This window comes from Scyliorhinus canicula, chromosome 18 (genome assembly GCF_902713615.1).
Source record: "Scyliorhinus canicula chromosome 18, sScyCan1.1, whole genome shotgun sequence".
NCBI lineage: Eukaryota > Metazoa > Chordata > Chondrichthyes > Carcharhiniformes > Scyliorhinidae > Scyliorhinus > Scyliorhinus canicula.
The window spans coordinates 113,769,325-113,786,832 of NC_052163.1; the positions used below are offsets into that span (position 1 = coordinate 113,769,325).

Sequence of the window (17,508 nt, forward strand, 5' to 3'; positions counted from 1 at the left end):
CCCCCCATTCTCTCCCCCTCCGACTGGAACACCAGCATCGTAATCCCTCCAGAGGCTTCGGAAAAGCGGGATGTGGCTTCCTGCTTCATCCAACAACAACAGCAACTTGTATTTATAGAGCACCTTATCGCTTGAGGGCAGCCATGCAGCCAAGGAAGTACTTTCCTTTCGAAGTGTTGACACGGTTGGAAACACAGCAGTTAATTTAAACATAGCAAGATCCCGCAAACAGAAATATTAAAACCGTGTAGTCGGGGAGAACCACTCCACCTGCTCGTTTTCAAATAGCAAGCACCGTGAAACACAGAATATTCAGACGGCAGTGAAAAGAAGTGAAGAGGGATTTGGGGGAAGACAGTCAGCCAGCACAAAGAGGAATCTCCTCTTTTAGAGAGGCATAAATCATAAAAGGGAGAAGAGCCAATTAGGAACCTAAAAGGGAATTTACATATGGAAACAGGGGCACGTAATTAATACTTTGTATCTGTCTTTACCAATGAGACAGATGTTAGCCAGGCCATGGTGAAAGACAAGAAACTCTGTCCTGGGAAGGGTTTAAAACTGATAGGGAGGAAGTGTTGAATAGACTGTCGGTACTGAAAGTTGACCAGGCACCGGGGCTGGATGGGATGTAGACAAGGATATTGTAGGAAGGGGGAATGGAAATTGCAGGGGCATTGAGCATAACCTTACAATCTTCTTAGACTCCGGAGAGGTGCCAGAGGATTGGAGAATTGCAGACATTACACCCTTGTTTTAAAAAAAAGGTGGAAGGATAAGCCCAGTGATTACAGATCAGTCAGTTTAACTTACATGGCAGGGAAGCTTCGAGAAACCATTATTTTGGCCTCCAGCCTCAGAAGGGGAGAAGATGGCAGAGGTCTCTGAGGCATTGATGAACCTTCAGTGGGCAAGACGTTGATGGACTTCGTAACAAGAGAATTTAAGCAGCAGTGACAAGCAGTCACTGAGATCTGGTGAAGGCGATTGAGGCGCCATGGCACCTATTCAGCACTCCCTCAGTACTGACCCTCTGACAGTGCAGCACTCCCTCAGTACTGACCCTCTGACAGCGCGGCACTCCCTCAGTACTGACCCTCTGACAGTGCAGCCCTCCCTCAGTACTGACCCTCTGACAGTGCAGCGCTCCCTCAGTACTGACCCTCTGACAGTGCAGCACTCCCTCAGTACTGACCCTCTGACAGTGCAGCACTCCCTCAGTACTGACCCTCTGACAGTGCAGCACTCCCTCAGTACTGACCCTCCGACCGTGCAGCACTCCCTCAGTACCGACCCTCTGACAGTGCAGCACTCCCTCAGTACCGACCCTCTGACAGTGCCGCACTCCCTCAGTACTGACCCTCTGACAGTGCAGCAGTCCCTCAGTACTGACCCTCTGACAGTGCAGCACCCCCTCAGTACTGACCCTCTGACAGTGCCATACTCCCTCAGTACTGACCCTCTGGAAGTGCAGCACTCCCTCAGTACTGACCCTCTGACAGTGCAGCATTCCCTCAGTACTGACCCTCTGACAGTGCAGCACTTCCTCAGTACTGACCCTCCGACCATGCAGCACTCCCTCAGTACCGACCCTCTGACAGTGCAGCACTCCCTCAGTACTGACCCTCTGACAGTGCAGCACTCCCTCAGTACTGACACTCTGACAGTGCAGCACTCCCTCAGTACTGACCCTCTGACAGTGCAGCACTCCCTCAGTACTGACTCTCTGACAGTGCAGCAGACCCTCAGTACTGACCCTCTGACAGTGCAGCATTCCCTCAGTACTGACCCTCTGACAATGCAGCACTCCTTCAGTACTGACCCTCTGACAGTGCAGCACTCCCTCAGTACTGACCCTCTGACAGTGCAGCACTCCCTCAGTACTGACCCTCTGACAGTGCAGCACTCCCTCAGTACTGACCCTCTGACAGTGCAGCATTCCCTCAGTACTGCATCTAACATGCCGATCAGGTTTGTGTTCTCAAGTGTCTGGTGTTGGGGGTTGAACCCATGATCTCCTACCATGGGTAATGCTTCAAACCTAGGCTACATCTGGCCCCCTTTGGGTGGAAATAAAAGATCTACAAGGCCACTATTTTGGAGAGGCAGGGGAGGAGTGCCCTGAGGCCAACCTTGATTCTTCACCAAACGTCTCTAAAACTGGGCATCTGGCCATTATCATGTTGCTCAAGGTGGGATCTTATTGTGCACAAATATGTTTCCTACAGCGTAGCAGTGACTTTGCCTCACAAGGATCCTGTGTGGCTGGAAAGTGGTGACAGGTGTTATAGAAATGCACGTCTTTATCTTGTTTGTTTGTTATGTGAAGAAGGACACACGATGTAGGGTTGGGCATCAGGAGTCACTTCCTGTGGGTCTGTTATCCTGACCAGTGTCACTGGGATTAGGGAGGGGGGGAGATTGAGGGACTGAGAAGGTCTCTGTGGTTTATTGTGTGAGACCAGACCAGCCAGCACAGTAAACAGCCGCTCCAATTAATGAGGTCAGAACCTTCCACAGTGAACAATTTACTTTAAGTGGAAACTGTAGACAGAGAAGGAATGTTTTTGTATGGGAGTCAGGCCCTCCAGCTTTCTCAAAGTGCTGAAGCCACACTTTGAGAAAATAAATAAGTGTCAAAGTGAGGGAGACATTGCACAGCTCTGCTTGGAGACACAGAGTTAGCGAACGGAATGGAGATGCAGGCAGACAGCTCATTGGCTGATTGACACAATTCCACTGTGGGGTTTGGGATGGGGGAGTTTGGAGCGGGGGGGGGGGGGCACACATCGTGAGGCGAACCAGATTCATCCCTGCACCTCTCCGTACCTGCTGACCTTTGCTCTATTATCGCCTCGTCCCTCTCCTCTGCCAACAGGCAAGGCACCTGGGCGGCAAAGATGGTTGTGGTGGGCAGGGCAACTCGGTAACTTTGCAATGCGTCCTGTCTGATTTTATCCCAGACTCTTAATCCCGTTTATCCCACCCCATGAGCTCAGTGTGGAACCTGCATTTCCGCAGCACCTTTCTCACAGGGGAGGCAGTGGTTTAATCACTGGACAACTAGCAATCCAGAGACCCTCGACAACATCTGAAGACCTGGGTACAGATCCCACCATGGCAGATAGTGTAATTAGGATTTTGTGATAATCAAGGATCGAAAGTCTAACGTGGGCAATGAAACCATTGTCGATTGTCATAAAAACCCATCTGGTTTGCTAATGTCCTTTTTCGGGAAGGAAATCTGCTGTCCTGACCTGGTCTGGCCCACATGTGACTCCAGGGGCGGGATTCTCCCATCCCGCGGCAGAGTGTCCATGCTTTCGTAAAAGCCGTCGCGTTTTACGATGACGTTAACGGGCCGCTCCCATGACCAATTCTGGCCCCTACATGGGGCCAGCACGGCGCTGGAGCGGTTTGTGCCGCTCCAGCTGCCAATCCCGACGCGAACTGTGCACCGCGGGATCCACGCATGCGAAGTTGTGCCGGCGCCAACGTGGACATGCGCAGTGGCCTCCTTCAACGCGCGGCCCCGATGCAACATGGCGCAGGATTACAGGGGCTGGCGCGTGGAAAGGAGGCCCCCAGCCACAGAGGCCGGTCCGCCAATCGGTGGGTCCCCACCGCGGGCCAGGCGACATCGGAGGCCCGCCCCCCCACCCCGGGTTCGGCCCCCCCCCCCCCCACTCCTACAAAGGCCGCCACCCGACCCGCCGCCATGCCGAGGTCCCGCCGGCCCAGAGCAAGTTAGAACAGTGCCGGCGGGACTCTGCTCTTTTCTTAAGGCCGCTCGGTCCATGCGGGCCGGGGAATCCCGCCCCAGATCTTCACTCTCAAATGCCCTCCATTTCATGCACAGGTGTTAATTGCTGACCCAGCCAGCAACGCTCAGATCCCGTAAAAATTAATTTTAAAAAACCATCCAAGCTCAGTCCGACAACAACAAAAGTTTGACACGGAGTCACTTGACCTATTAGGGAATTAGGGAGAGCTGAATAAGGGCTTTGTTATAGCCCTAGGTTTTAAGGAGATGCTGGAAGATAGACTGAGAAAGGTAGAGGTGGAGAGGTTTAGGGAGCAAATTCCAGAGCTGGGATACAGCTGTCAATGGTGGGTGATGGAAGTGAGGAATGGACAAGTGGCTAAAATTTGTTCAGTGCAGAGATCTCTGAGGATTGTACAGCTGGAGGCGGTTTTAGGGATAGGGAGGGGGCAAGGCCAGGGCATAATTTGAACACAGGAACAGGAGGAGGTCATTCATCACTTTGAGCCTGATCTGCTATTCGATTCATTGAATCACTACAATGCAAAAGGAGGCCATTCGGTCCATCGGCTCGCACCAACCCTGCTCATCCTACCTAGGCCCATGCCCCCACCCTATCCCAGTAACCCCACTAACCTTATTGGACACTAAGGGGCAATTTAAGACCGTAAGACATAGGAGCAGAATTAGGCCATTCGCTCCATCAGGTCTGCTCCGCCATTCAATTATGGTTGATATGTTTCTCATCCCCATTCTCCTATCTTCCCCCCCCCCCCCCCATAACCCCTGATCCCCTTTTAAATCAAGAACCTATCTATCTCTGTCTTGAAGACACTCTGTGACTTGGCCTCCACAGCCTTCTGAGGCAAAGAGTTCCGCAGATTCACCACCCTCTGGCTGAAGAAATTCCTCCTCCTCTCGGTTTTAAAGGATCGTCCCTTCAGTCTGAGGCTGTGCCCTTGGGTTCTAGCTTTTCCTACAAGTGGAAATATCCTCTCCACGTCCACTCTGTCCAGGCCTCGCAGTATCCTGCAAGCTTCAAAAAGATCCCCCTCCTCATCCTTCTAAACTCCAATGAGTACAGACCCAGAGTCCTCAACCATTCCTCAAAGCATGGCCGATCCACCTAACCTGCACATCATTGGACTGTGGGAGGAAACCGGAGCACCCAGAGGAAACCCACGTAGACACGGGGAGAACGCGCAGACTCCACACACACACAGTCACTCGAGATTGGAATCAAATCCGGACCCCTAGAGCTGTGAGGCAGAAGTGCTAACCACTGTGCCACCCTCATGAATAGATCATGAACAGTCAGCATCTTCAACAATCCATTTGCTCACCTTGGTTCTGTAATTGTTTGATACCCTTGCACAACAAAAGTCTATTGTCCCCAGCCTCAACAGCCACTTGTGTGAAGAAGTGCTTACCAGCATCACCCCTGATTGACCTCAAACTCCCATCACGATTAGACAGACCGGCAATACGTAAATATTTTCATTCTTGCTGGGCTTGAATCTGAGAAATAAATTTCCTCTCATTCAGTCTTTCATCCGTTAGTCACTGCTCTCACACCAGGGCCTGTTTTGAAGTGGGAGCTTGGAATGAAGACAACTCTGATTAAGCATTTGATTATATTAAGAACCGGTTTAGTCGAGCTGTTTAAAATCAGAAGAATTTTGACAGAGTAATATAGGCCAAACTGTTTCCAGCGGCAGCAGGTTTGGTGACTCAGACACAGATTTGAGATAATTTGTTAATCGGTGATCAAAACTAGATCGAGGGGATCCACTGGCCTCAGTAATATTTTTAATGATTAATTTTTTGTACGAGTTGATCTCGGAATCCTCACCGTATTAATGGCAATTGTGCAGCAAAGAGGGTGAGAGCAATTCTCCAGCCGCATCGCGCCCAGCGCAAATCCCGCTATGTCCGTTGAATTCCAGGAGAGGGTTTGCACCGTGCGCTAAACAGTTTCCGATGCTCCCAGCCCACTCCAGCTGATGTGATCAGGATCTCGCCTGGAAAGGGTGAGAAATTGATCACCCCTCAATTGCATTAATTTAAATCTCATTCGTGAGATTAAAACCGAAAGCCGCACCCCCTCACCAGAAGTCAGCCGGGTGCGAATCACAACTGGTCCTTCAAAGCGGAGGCCAGGCACCATGCACTTCCGAGGGGAGCAAGGCGTTGAGTACCCGTCTCTACTTCTAGGAAGCATGAGCTGCTGAGGAGTGGGGACTGGGTCCTTCTGGAGGTTGGGGGGCTCGGGCTGGTCTGGTCTGGAGGGGGCAGGGTTGGGGTGTCTCCCCTGGGATGGGGTCGCATTGGGACTATGAATCCTGATTTCGTTCAGGTTTAACACCCCATAGCGGGGCAAAGCACAGCTGCAGCTTGTCTGTCCTAAAGCCCTCCCAGGACAGAGCTATTCTGCAACTTGTTTCTTGGAGAAACGTTTCACTTCCCTCAAAGTTCCAATAGGCTTGGTTGTTTCAGTGTTTTATTCCTTTGCACTTGGTTGTTTAGATTCCATTTCACACTTTATGGGCCCCCTGATTGACAGCTGAAGGCTATCTCAAAGGAAGGATTGGCTTTGTTTGTTTTTATAGCACTTCACAGTCCATTAACTCTGAAGTACGTGCCCTTTTGAACAGTTCTCCTGCCTGACCTGTATTTTTCTGCAGTGATTTTTTTTCCTATTCTGAATCACTTCCTAGAAAGAGTCCCTCTGTCTGAGAACATTTTTTTAAAGATCATCTTCAGCCTCTGATACCTGAACAGTGTGCCTGCACTGGAGGGACTTTTCCACCACAGAAGCAGCTGGCATCACTCAGACATTGAAGTGAGGCGTTCCACAATGAGGACCTCCTCGCAGCCACTGGACAGACGTGACAACCATGCCGGGGGCTCGGGGACCTTTGTAGCCACTAGGTGGTCTGGGATATGGCTGAACAGTGCCTGGGCATTGCCACATGGCACTATGGCAGTAGCAAACAGGCAGTGTTGACACTGCCATGGGGAGGTGGTGGGGGAGACCTTTGGCATACCATAGCAGGGTGTTGCTCAGTTGTGCTGGTGGGGGGAGGGGGGTGCCTGAAGCAAGCGATTGGGAGGTGTGATGGTCTTTGCCAATTAAGGGGATGGGGGGCGCGGGATGTCTATGCCTGTGAGAGGGGGCTGACTGTAGGGTTATTCTGACAGGATCTGGCCTTGCGAAGGGTCCTTTGGTTAAATTCAGTCGGATGGGTTGCGATCTGGATCGGGCCGAGCCACCTGGCGGGAATCACATCTCGTTTCCCGCTGGTGACCACACTTAGAAATTGTTTGGAGAATTGTACTCTGTGTGTACCTGAGTGTGAATGCGTGAGTGTCAGCGAGAGAGTGCACGTGCTCGTGTCGGTGTGTGTCAGTCTGCGTGTTATAGAATCATCAATGTTTACAACAACAAGGGGGCCCTTAGGCCCATCACATCTGTCCTCACAACAAGTAGCTTTCCAGCCTAATCCCACTTTCCTGCCATTGGCCCATTGTTCTGCTTCGGCACATCCAAGCACAAATCCAGGTAGTTCTTAAATGCAATGTGGGTTTCTAGCATGCCACCATTTCAGGCAGTAACTTCCAGATCCCACCACCCTCCGAATAACATTTTTTTTTTAAATTTAAAATTCTTTTTATTGGTATTTTCAAGAATTATAAACAATTCTGTACATTGCTGGTCGTGTTCACTCTTCTGAATAAAAATAATGCTTCTTAAAGCACTCCGAAACCTCCTATCTCTTAGCTTAAATCTAGGCTCCCTTGTTGGCACTCCTCAACCAAAAGAAATAGGTGAAAAAATGAAATGAAATGAAAATCGCTTATTGTCACGAGTAGGCTTCAATGAAGTTACTGTAAAAAGCCCCTAGTCGCCACATTCCGGTGGGGAGGCTGTTACAGGAATCGAACCGCGCTGCTGGCCTGCCTCGGTCTGCTTTCAAAGCGAGCGATATAGCCCAGTGTGCTAAACAGCCCCTAAGGTTCCCCCTATCTGCTCTATCTAGGCCCCATTAATTTTATACGCCTCAATTAAATCTCCTTTCTGCCTCCTCTCATTCAAACACACGACCTGAGCCAATCTAAATTTCCCTTGGTTAAAATTCTCCACTGTACTGTCTCTAAGTGTGATCACACGTTTGTGTGTGTATGAGTGTGAGAGAGTCTGGGTGAGTGTGAGAGAGTCTGGGTGAATGGGAGAGTCTGTGTGAGTGTGAGAGAGTCTGGGTGCGTGTGAGTGTGAGAGAGTCTGGGTGCGTGTGAGAGTCTGGGTGCATGAGTGTGAGAGAGTCTGGGTGTGTATGTGAGTGAGGAAAACCATGAGTGAATGTGATCCCACAGAGGGAGCATTTTCTAACCAGCAGAGGGAGAGAGAAGCTGTGAGATCTGTGAAGGTGGTGGAGGACACCAGGGAGGAGCAGAGGCCACTGACATCTGGGACCCATTAGGGGTTAAACTGCTGATTAAACAGAGGCAGATCAGACATTCACTTACAGAAACAGAGCCTGGGGTGGAGAGGGCGGTGTGGTGTACATTCTAAAGGACCAGACCCTCGGTCCACATCCACAGACAGCAGAGAGTTGAGAAGAGTAGGACGCTGCTTATAGGGGCGATATGAGCCAGAGGGGTTAACCAAGAGATTCCACCCACTCTGCTTGTAGCAATGACGCACCATGCTCACTGACAGAGCTGAACTGTAAGTGCCTCCTGCTGCAGAGAAACTCCAGTTACTAGAACCTAGCCTTCGCTGAAACAAATGTTAGCGAGGTGGGGGTGGACCGGCAGAGGGAAGGAAGCTCATCTCACCGCCTCTACACACAGCGGAGAGGAAACGGATCGGCTTGACTCGGAGCTTGTAATCTTCCAGAAGAAACAGCAAGCCTGTCTTAATCGCAGCAATGTGGCTGAGTTGCAGGAAGTGCTGCGGCTTCTTGACATCATTCGTGACCGGCGTGTAGTTAAAAACTTCCAGCTGGGGAAGGGGGGTGCGGGGGCAGGGGCAGAAGGCTGGGGTCCGTACGGGGAGCGAGCATGAGCTTACCCGGCAGCTGTGGGTTCCTGCCAACACTGGAGAAGACGGTGAGACTGGGCAGCGGCACTGGGTCCCCCTTCTCCGTCAACCGGCCCATCGATATTGTGCAGAAGCGGAGACGGTATGTTCTGTGGACTTGCCTCTCTTTCTCTTTTCCTCTCCTCTGTGCTAGGCTGGGGGGGTAGGGGGCAGAGAGGGGGAGGGAAGGTTAGAAAGGACGAGAGACTGAAACACCGACTGACTTACATTCCTGTCGCCCATTTCACGACCACAGGACGTCCCAAAGTGCTTTGCAGTCAATGAAGACCTTTTTTGAAGTATGGTCAGTGTGCCAATGTACAAAACCAGAGAGCCAATTTGCACACCGCAAGATCCCATGTACAGCAATGTGTGCACGTTAATGTGATCTGTTTTAATTTTTTAAATTTAAATTTAGAGTAGCCAATTATTCATTTTTCCAATTAAGGGGCAATTTAGCACGGCCAATCCACCTACCCTGCCCATCTTTGGGTTGTGGGGGTGAAACCCACGCAGACATGGGGAGAATGTGCAACCTCCACACAGACAGTGACCCAGGGCCGGGATTCGAACCCGGGTCCTCAGCTCAGGTGCTATCCATTGCGCCATGTGCCGCCCCACCCAGGGCCAGGCGGATGGGGGTCTCCGATTATCACCCCATTAACATTGCGGGGTGGGGGAGGTGCTCCGAGACAGAAACGCAGGTGAGGGGTTGGGATGGGGGAAGCATGGGAACAGAGTGGGGATGATAAGGTGGGGGGGAGGGGAAACTAGGTGGTGCCGAGGGGATAGATCTCTGAACAGTTTTTGCTCACCTGCCCGATAATATTTTTAAAAATACTTCATTCTGAAACCTCCCCGAAGCTGTGGTTTCTGCAGCCAGGCAGTGATCTGATTCAGCACCTCACAAAGATGCTCTGACATCCTGACTCGCTTTATCTTGGTCACATCATTCTTTCCAAATCTATCAGTCTTGGCAGGTGACTCCTCAATTGTTTGTTTGCACACTGGCTTCCTCCTCAAGACGGCATGTCACCTCTCCCTGGAGTACAGGGATCCTTCAGTAGCCTGCCCAGAAGTGATTAATCCAGGGCCACGCACATCAAGATATTCCACAGTGGGGGGCATCACAGCTCAGCCCAATCCTTACCTCTCTGCATCCTGCTGGGGCACCTTGGGGAGTGCAGGAGTTCTGGCCGATTCTCCCTCCCTTGTTGAGAGGTCAATTCTAGTTCCTAATATCTCCTTGTTCCACTCTGCATCGTTGTTGGTTTTGTGCAGTGCATCAGGGCGACTGTACAGATGTTAGTGTTGTAACTTTCAGACTGCTCCCATCACTCTCCCTCCCCTCATCACCTTTTCCCTTCCTCCTGTCCAGTGTTCTCTTCCTTCTCAATCCCTCCCCTCCCTTCCACCCTATTCCCCTCTCTCCTATTAGCATCTCTCTCCCTGTTTCCTCCTCCTCATTCCCTCTCCCCATTCTGATTCCCCGACCTACTGGGCATGATCTACCAGCCACGTTGTGCCCAAAAGGCAGTGCAGCGTGGCTGGTCGATGCCAGGACATCCCTCTTTTGGGATCTACCAGGCGATCTCGCAAGACATCACATTGTGAATCCCACCCATTGTGGGTGGATCACTTTTTAGCAAATCTAAATATTAGAGTGAGACAGCTAGTCTCACTCTCTAATATGCTCTCCCACAATTTACCCAAGCCGTGGGATCTAACCCCTTCCCTCGCTTTGGAGATCTCGGGCGAGTGCCGTTCAGTGGTGGTCTCTATAAATGGGGACCAGACGGAACGGCTCTTGTGGAGGTCTCCCAGTGGATTAGAGGCCCCCAGGTGCTTGCTCTTTGGGTAGGTTGGCACTGCTGGTGCCACCTGAGCACCTTGGCACCACCACCCTGGCAATGCCAGGATGCCCAGGTGGTACTGCCAATTGGCAGGGGCACTGCCAAGCTTTCACTGCCAAGGTGCCAAGCTCGCACTTTCAGGGGGGAACGACATTTAGAAAATGGCATCCCCATCTCCTTCCGTATTGAGGAGTTGCAGCAAACAGAGTTCCTCAGTGCTGAAAATGGAACTGTGCAGCCTCGCCGGGGGGTTCCCGCTGAGGCCCGTATCTCCCCGAATGGGCGTTCAGTCATGTGATTTTTCTCGGGGTCCCCCCCAAGCATCAGGAAACGCCCAGCTAAACGCGCTCGCAATGGGTAGATTGCGTCCCCGATGTGAAAATGATTTCTCTTGCTTGTTTAATCTGAAACTGGTATCTTTTATTTCCTAAACTAATCAAACTTACAAACTTGTAATCAGATGTAGCAAGGAATGACAGAATTGTTCGGCCCATCCTGTCTGCCCCTGCTCTCCGATTGCACATTGAGACTTGGTGGCGTTCCTCTGCCTTTTCCCCCGTTCCCCATTGTTTCTATTCAGATAATCGACCAATTCCCTCTTGAGTGCCTCAATTGAACCTTCCTCCACTACACTTCCAGTCCGTGCATTCCAGACCCGAGCCACTGACTGTGGGGGACGACACTCACTTTGAATCTGTCCCCTCTTGTTCTTCGTCCATTTATAGATAGGATAGATGCGGGCAGGTTGTTTCCACTGGCGGGTGACAGCAGAACTAGGGGGCATAGCCTCAAAATAAGGGGAAGTAGATTTAGAACTGAGTTTAGGAGGAACTTTTTCACCCAAAGGGTTGTGAATCTATGGAATTCCTTGCCCAGTGAAGCAGTTGAGGCTCCTTCATTACATGTTTTTAAGGTAAAGATAGATAGTTTTTTGAAGAATAAAGGGATTAAGGGTTATGGTGTTCGGGCCGGAAAGTGGAGCTGAGTCCACAAAAGATCAGCCATGATCTCATTGAATGGCGGAGCAGGCTCGAGGGGCCAGATGGCCTACTCCTGCTCCTAGTTCTTATGTTCTTATGTTCTTATAACCCTGGGGATGAATGGGCGTAGCGACAGGAATTAGGGAAGAGATGGCAGAGACATTATGACATAGATATAAAGGAAACCATTTGGAGATGGGGATTACGTCGAACGGAATGGGGCACAGCTAATGCCATTCCTTTATAGAAAAAATCCAGGGAACCATTTAGCTTGTCAGTGGCAGGAAAGATTATGGACTCCGATGCGATCGAGCAACATCTAAAGATTAAAAGTATAATAAAAAGTGCGCAGCCAGATTTAGAAAGGGCAGGTGTGCAACCTGGTGAGGAGGGGGTGAAGAGATGTCCTTTTTGTCTCTCCTCATGGGTATACCTGGCAGTTTAGTGAGTATTTAACTGTTTACGTACTATGATCATAAAACAACCAATTGGACAGAGTTTAACAAAGAAGGAAGTTCGCATTATTATGCTTAAACCAATCAGAGAAAAATAATAAAATACTTCCACGTACACTCCTGCTTGAAGTCCGCGTACACAAACACAGGTTACAGAGGTTGGGAAGGATAGGTTGGCCGAATTCGAGTCTGTCAAAAGTGAAAAGGAATGTATGGTGCTCACATTGGTTTGTGTTCAATGAACCCATGCTTCAAGCTTAAAAATGTAGCCAGCTGATTTGGCGGCTCTTCTGAAGGCTGAGGACTGGGTTACATTATTTTCTGAAGTCTCTGTCTGCAATAGCAGTCACAGTCAGGGCTCAAAGCTTGCCAGGTGGGCTTTGGGGAGAGCGGAAGCCGGGGGAGGGGGGAGACCACCCTTGGGCTTTCACTCTCAGCTGCTTGCCCCCCAACCCCCTACTAAGCTGTGAAGACATGTGGTTAAAACATACAGAGGGTTGACTTGACGTGGGGCCTTCCTTCTCCAACTGCCAGGGAAATCCATAAAAAGGTCATGGCCTGGAGCAAAACAGAAAATGCTGGAAAGACTCAATGGGTCTGGCAGCTCCTGTGGCGAGAGAAACAGAGTTAACCTTTCAAGTCCACCTGGCACTTCCTCAGAGCTGGAGAGAGGTGGAAATGTCACGAGTTTTGTGCTGTTGAAAAAGTGGAGAGGGGCAGGTCAAGCAAAAATAGTGGGGGCGATTTTCCGAGCCCCGTGCCGGGCCGGAGAATCGCCGCAACCATGCGGAGAATCGGCGCCAATTGCGCCGGTGCTTTGACGCGGCGCCGGCCCCTGGAATCGGCGGAGCTACCGATTCTCCGGCTCGGATGGGCCGAGCGGCCGTGCGGATACGACAGAGTCCAGCCGGTGCCGTTCACCCCTGGTCGCTGCCAGTGGGAACTCTGCGCGAAGTGTCGGGGGGGCGGCCTCTGGGGGGAGGTGGGGTCCGCCCCCGGGGGGGGGGCCTCCGTTGGGGTCTGGCCCGCGATCGGGCCCCCCCTGGGCCTACTTTTCTGCGCAGCCGGCTCCTGAACACTGACGGCATGTTGAGTCGGGGCTGGTGCGCGTAAGATGTCCCCCGCGCATGCGCGAGTTGGCGCGGTGCCCATTTGGCACCGGGGAGGGAGGCTGGAGCGGTGTGGGGCCAGAATCGGTTGTTCCCGTGCCCATTTCGCACCGTCGTGAAACGCGAACGCTTGGGATCCATTTTGGAGAATCGCCCCCAGTAAGTCCAGGATAGGTTGGAAGGCAGGACCGATTAAATGACATGGATGTCACGGAACACAAGACCAATGGAATAATAACGATAGAGTAAAGACAAAGGATTTAGTCCAGAGTAGCAGAATAAAGGTTAGCAGTATCTGAAGCAAAAACAAGATACAGAGAGGTATTTGTGGGGATAAAGTCAAAATGAAGGACAGAATTCATGGTCTGAAATTGTTGAACTCAACATTGAGTCCAGAAGTCTGTGAAGTGCCTGGGAATGTGAGGTTGGGAAGCCGAGGTACTGTTCATCCAGCTTGCATTGGGTTTTACTCGAACAGTGTGGCAGGCTAAGGACAAAGATGTGAGACTGAGAGCGAAATGGTTAAATGAAACGTTGAATGACAGGAAGGTTAGGATCATGCTTGGGGACCAGGAAGGTCAGGGTCATGCTTGGGGACCAGGAAGGGTAGGGTCATGCTTGGGGACCAGGGTCAGGGTCATGCTTGGGGACCAGGAAGGTCAAGGTCATGCTTGGGGACCAGGAAGGTCAGGGTCATGCTTGGGGACCAGGAAGGTCAGGGTCATGCTTGGGGACCAGGAAGGTCAGGGTCATGCTTGGGGACCAGGAAGGTTAGGGTCATGCTTGGGGATCAGGAAGGTTAGGGTCATGCTTGGGGACCAGGAAGGCAGGGTCATGCTTGGGGACCAGGAAGGTCAGGGTCATGCTTGGGGACCAGGAAGGTTAGGGTCATGCTTGGGGACCAGGAAGGTCAGGGTCATGCTTGGGGACCAGGAAGGTTAGGGTCATGCTTGGGGACCAGGGTCAGGGTCATGCTTGGGGACCAGGAAGGTCAAGGTCATGCTTGGGGACCAGGAAGGTCAGGGTCATGCTTGGGGACCAGGAAGGTCAGGGTCATGCTTGGGGACCAGGAAGGTCAGGGTCATGCTTGGGGACCAGGAAGGTTAGGGTCATGCTTGGGGACCAGGAAGGTTAGGGTCATGCTTGGGGACCAGGAAGGCAGGGTCATGCTTGGGGACCAGGAAGGTTAGGGTCATGCTTGGGGACCAGGAAGGTCAGGGTCATGCTTGGGGACCAGGAAGGTTAGGGTCATGCTTGGGGACCAGGAAGGTCAGGGTCATGCTTGGGGACCAGGAAGGTTAGGGTCATGCTTGGGGTCCAGGAAGGTCAGGGTCATTCTTGGGGACCAGGAAGGTTAGGGTCATGCTTGGGGACCAGGAAGGTTAGGGTTATGCTTGGGGACCAGGAAGGTTAGGGTTATGCTTGGGGACCAGGAAGGTTAGGGTTATGCTTGGGGACCAGGAAGGTTAGGGTTATGCTTGGGGACCAGGAAGGTTAGGGTCATGCTTGGGGACCAGGAAGGTTAGGGTCATGCTTGGGGACCAGGAAGGTTAGGGTCATGCTTGGGGATCAGGAAGGTTAGGGTCATGCTTGGGGACCAGGAAGGTTAGGGTCATGCTTGGGGACCAGGAAGGCAGGGTCATGCTTGGGGACCAGGAAGGTTAGGGTCATGCTTGGGGACCAGGAAGGTCAGGGTCATGCTTGGGGACCAGGAAGGTCAGGGTCATGCTTGGGGACCAGGAAGGTCAGGGTCATTCTTGGGGACCAGGAAGGTCAGTGTCATGCTTGGGGACCAGGAAGGTCAGGGTCATGTTGGGGACCAGGAAGTTTAGGGTCATGCTTGGGGACTGAGCGAAGTGTTAGGAAAGAGTTAATGTTCCCAAGTACTGAAGTTGGAATTGGGGTTTTAATTGTTTTAACAGACCGCACCTATTGTTTAACAGACGGCACCAAATCTAAAGGGGATACAGGTGGCACTGTGATGTTCCTTGCTGAACACGATGAACGTAGAATGGAAGAGAGCAAGTTTTCTAGTTCTTATTATTGAGTTATCATCAGAGCTTAACACAAAGTGTGCCACAAAGTGATCACCCAGTCTGTATTTAGTCTTTTCAATACAAAGGAAACCACATTGTGAAAAGTGAATACAGTAGACTAAATTGAAAGAAATCCAAGTAAATTAATGCTTTGCCTGGAAGATTGTTGTCTGTGTAACCTTGGGGTCACCTGATTAGCTCATGCCTGAAAAGTTGTTATTTTTAAAAATAAATTTAGAGTACCCAATTCATTTTTTTCCAATGAAGGGTCAATTTAGCGTGGCCAATCAACCTACCCTGCACATCTTTGGGTTGTGGGGGCGAAACCCACGCAAACACGGGGAGAATGTGCAAACTCCACACAGACAGTGACCCAGAGCCAGGATAGAACCTGGGTCCTTGGCACCGTGAGGCAGCAGTGCTGACCATCGCGCCACCGTGCTGCCGTCTGAAAAGTTATTTTAACCAGTGTCCCGTCGTCCAAGCAATTTGTCTTAATGGCCCATCTGCAAAGTTGACTATCTCGGGTAATTACCTTGTTAATGAGAAAGGGGATGTGAGTCCTTCACACTCTCTGGAATTCACCGTCTTTGACCGATTTTGCACAAACCGACTCCACTCTAATGAATTGAAATTTGGAATATGTAGTAATGCAAATTAGGGTAGCCATCTTTGGCTGTGATTTACCGAGTGGGTTAAAAAGATAATTTGACCCAAAGCATGGCTTCAGTACAGGGAATAGTTATTAAAGGTAGTTACTCAGACTAACAGTAATGAGAAGAGGTTTTCCACAGTAATCGAGGCTGGATTTATATTAATGATTTGGACTCGGTAATTAAAGGTACAATTTCAAGATTTGCAAGATTGACTCAAAATGGTTAACGGTGAGGAAGAATGCAACCAAGTACAGGAAGACAAGAATAAACTTGCAGAATGGGTGTATAAATAGCAATTGAATTGCTATAGGAGTAAACGTGGGGTGATTCATCTTGTTCAGAAGAACAAGGAGGCTCCATACTCTCTGGAAAAGAAGAGTTTGAACGAGGTAGATGGATCTACAAAAATCACGAAAAGGAGGCACGCAGATTAATAACGCCACTACTAAACAAAGCACTGGAGTTCATTTCTCACGAGAGAGAATTACAAAGCAGCAAAGCTTGTATCAAACCTTGGCTAGACCTCATCTGGAGTACAGTGAACAGTTCTGGGGCTGGATTCTCCCCTACCTGGCGTGACGGAGGGTCCCGGCATAGGGGAGTGGCGCCAACCACTCAGGGGTCGGGCCTCCCCAAAGGTGGGGAGAATTCCCCACCTTTGGGGGCCAGCCCCGCGCCAGAGCGGTTGGCACCAGAAGACTGGCGCAAAAAACCGGCGCCCCCGGCAGCGGGGCAGGCCGAAAGGCTTTCGCCGGTCGGCGCATGCGCCGGCGGTGACGTCAGCTGCCGCTGATGTCACCACCGGCGCATGCGCGATGTGGGTTTCTCTTCCGCTTCCGCCATGGCGGAGGCCGTGGCGGCCGCGGCAGAGAAATAGTGCACCCAGGGCACTGGCCCAGAGTCTGAGCGGGGGGGTCCCGATCGCGGGCCAGGCCACCGTGGGGGCACCCCCCGGGGTCCGATTGCCCTCCGCCGCCGCCCCCCCCCCACCCCCCAGGACCCCGGGGGCCCGCTCACGCCGCTGATCCCACCGTTACAGAGGTGGTTCAAACCTCGGCTGCGGGAGAGGCCTCCCAGCGGCAGGACTTTGGCCCTTCCGGGCCGGAGAATCACTGCAGGGGCCTCGCCGATTGGAGTGGCGAGATTCCTGCCGCCGCCACTTCCCGGGTGGCGGAGAATCTCTGCCACGGCGGGGGCCGGATTTTTGGCGGCCCCAGTCGATTCTCCGACCCTGCTGGGGGTCGGAGAATTTCGACCCCGATCTCCAGATTACTAAAAAAAGAAAAATATATTAAAAAGATTTCTAAGAATGATACCAGAATTGAGAATATCAGAGATACATTTAACAAGATAAATACATGAGGGAGAAAGTGATAGAAGGAGATGGCGATAGGATGACATGAAGAGGAAGTTCTTGGAAAGCAAATACCAGCATAGAGCAGTTGGGCCAAATGGCCTGTGTCTCTGTTTTGCATATTATATAACGTTATATGTCAATGTCCTCTTATTGCAGAGCCTTCTTTTACCCTGTTTCCATCCAATCTGTCTGACCTAGTGATAATTTGAAACATCT

General features: G+C 51.3%; 1 protein-coding gene across 8 annotated transcripts in view; it reads left to right on the plus strand.

Annotated features, from left to right (window-relative positions):
* The window catches only part of LOC119952875 (cAMP-specific 3',5'-cyclic phosphodiesterase 4C-like), a 392,881-nt gene that overhangs the window by 308,106 nt on the left and 67,267 nt on the right, over positions 1–17,508 (plus strand). Inside the window, exon 1 of one of the 8 annotated variants that reach the window (XM_038776474.1) lies at positions 8,823–8,949. The exons of the other annotated variants lie outside the window; for them this stretch is intronic. Coding sequence (XP_038632402.1) covers positions 8,828–8,949 — 122 coding nt within the window. The 5' untranslated portion in view covers positions 8,823–8,827. Of the gene's footprint in view, positions 1–8,822; positions 8,950–17,508 lie in introns of those variants that run through there. 8 annotated transcript variants of the gene reach the window in all.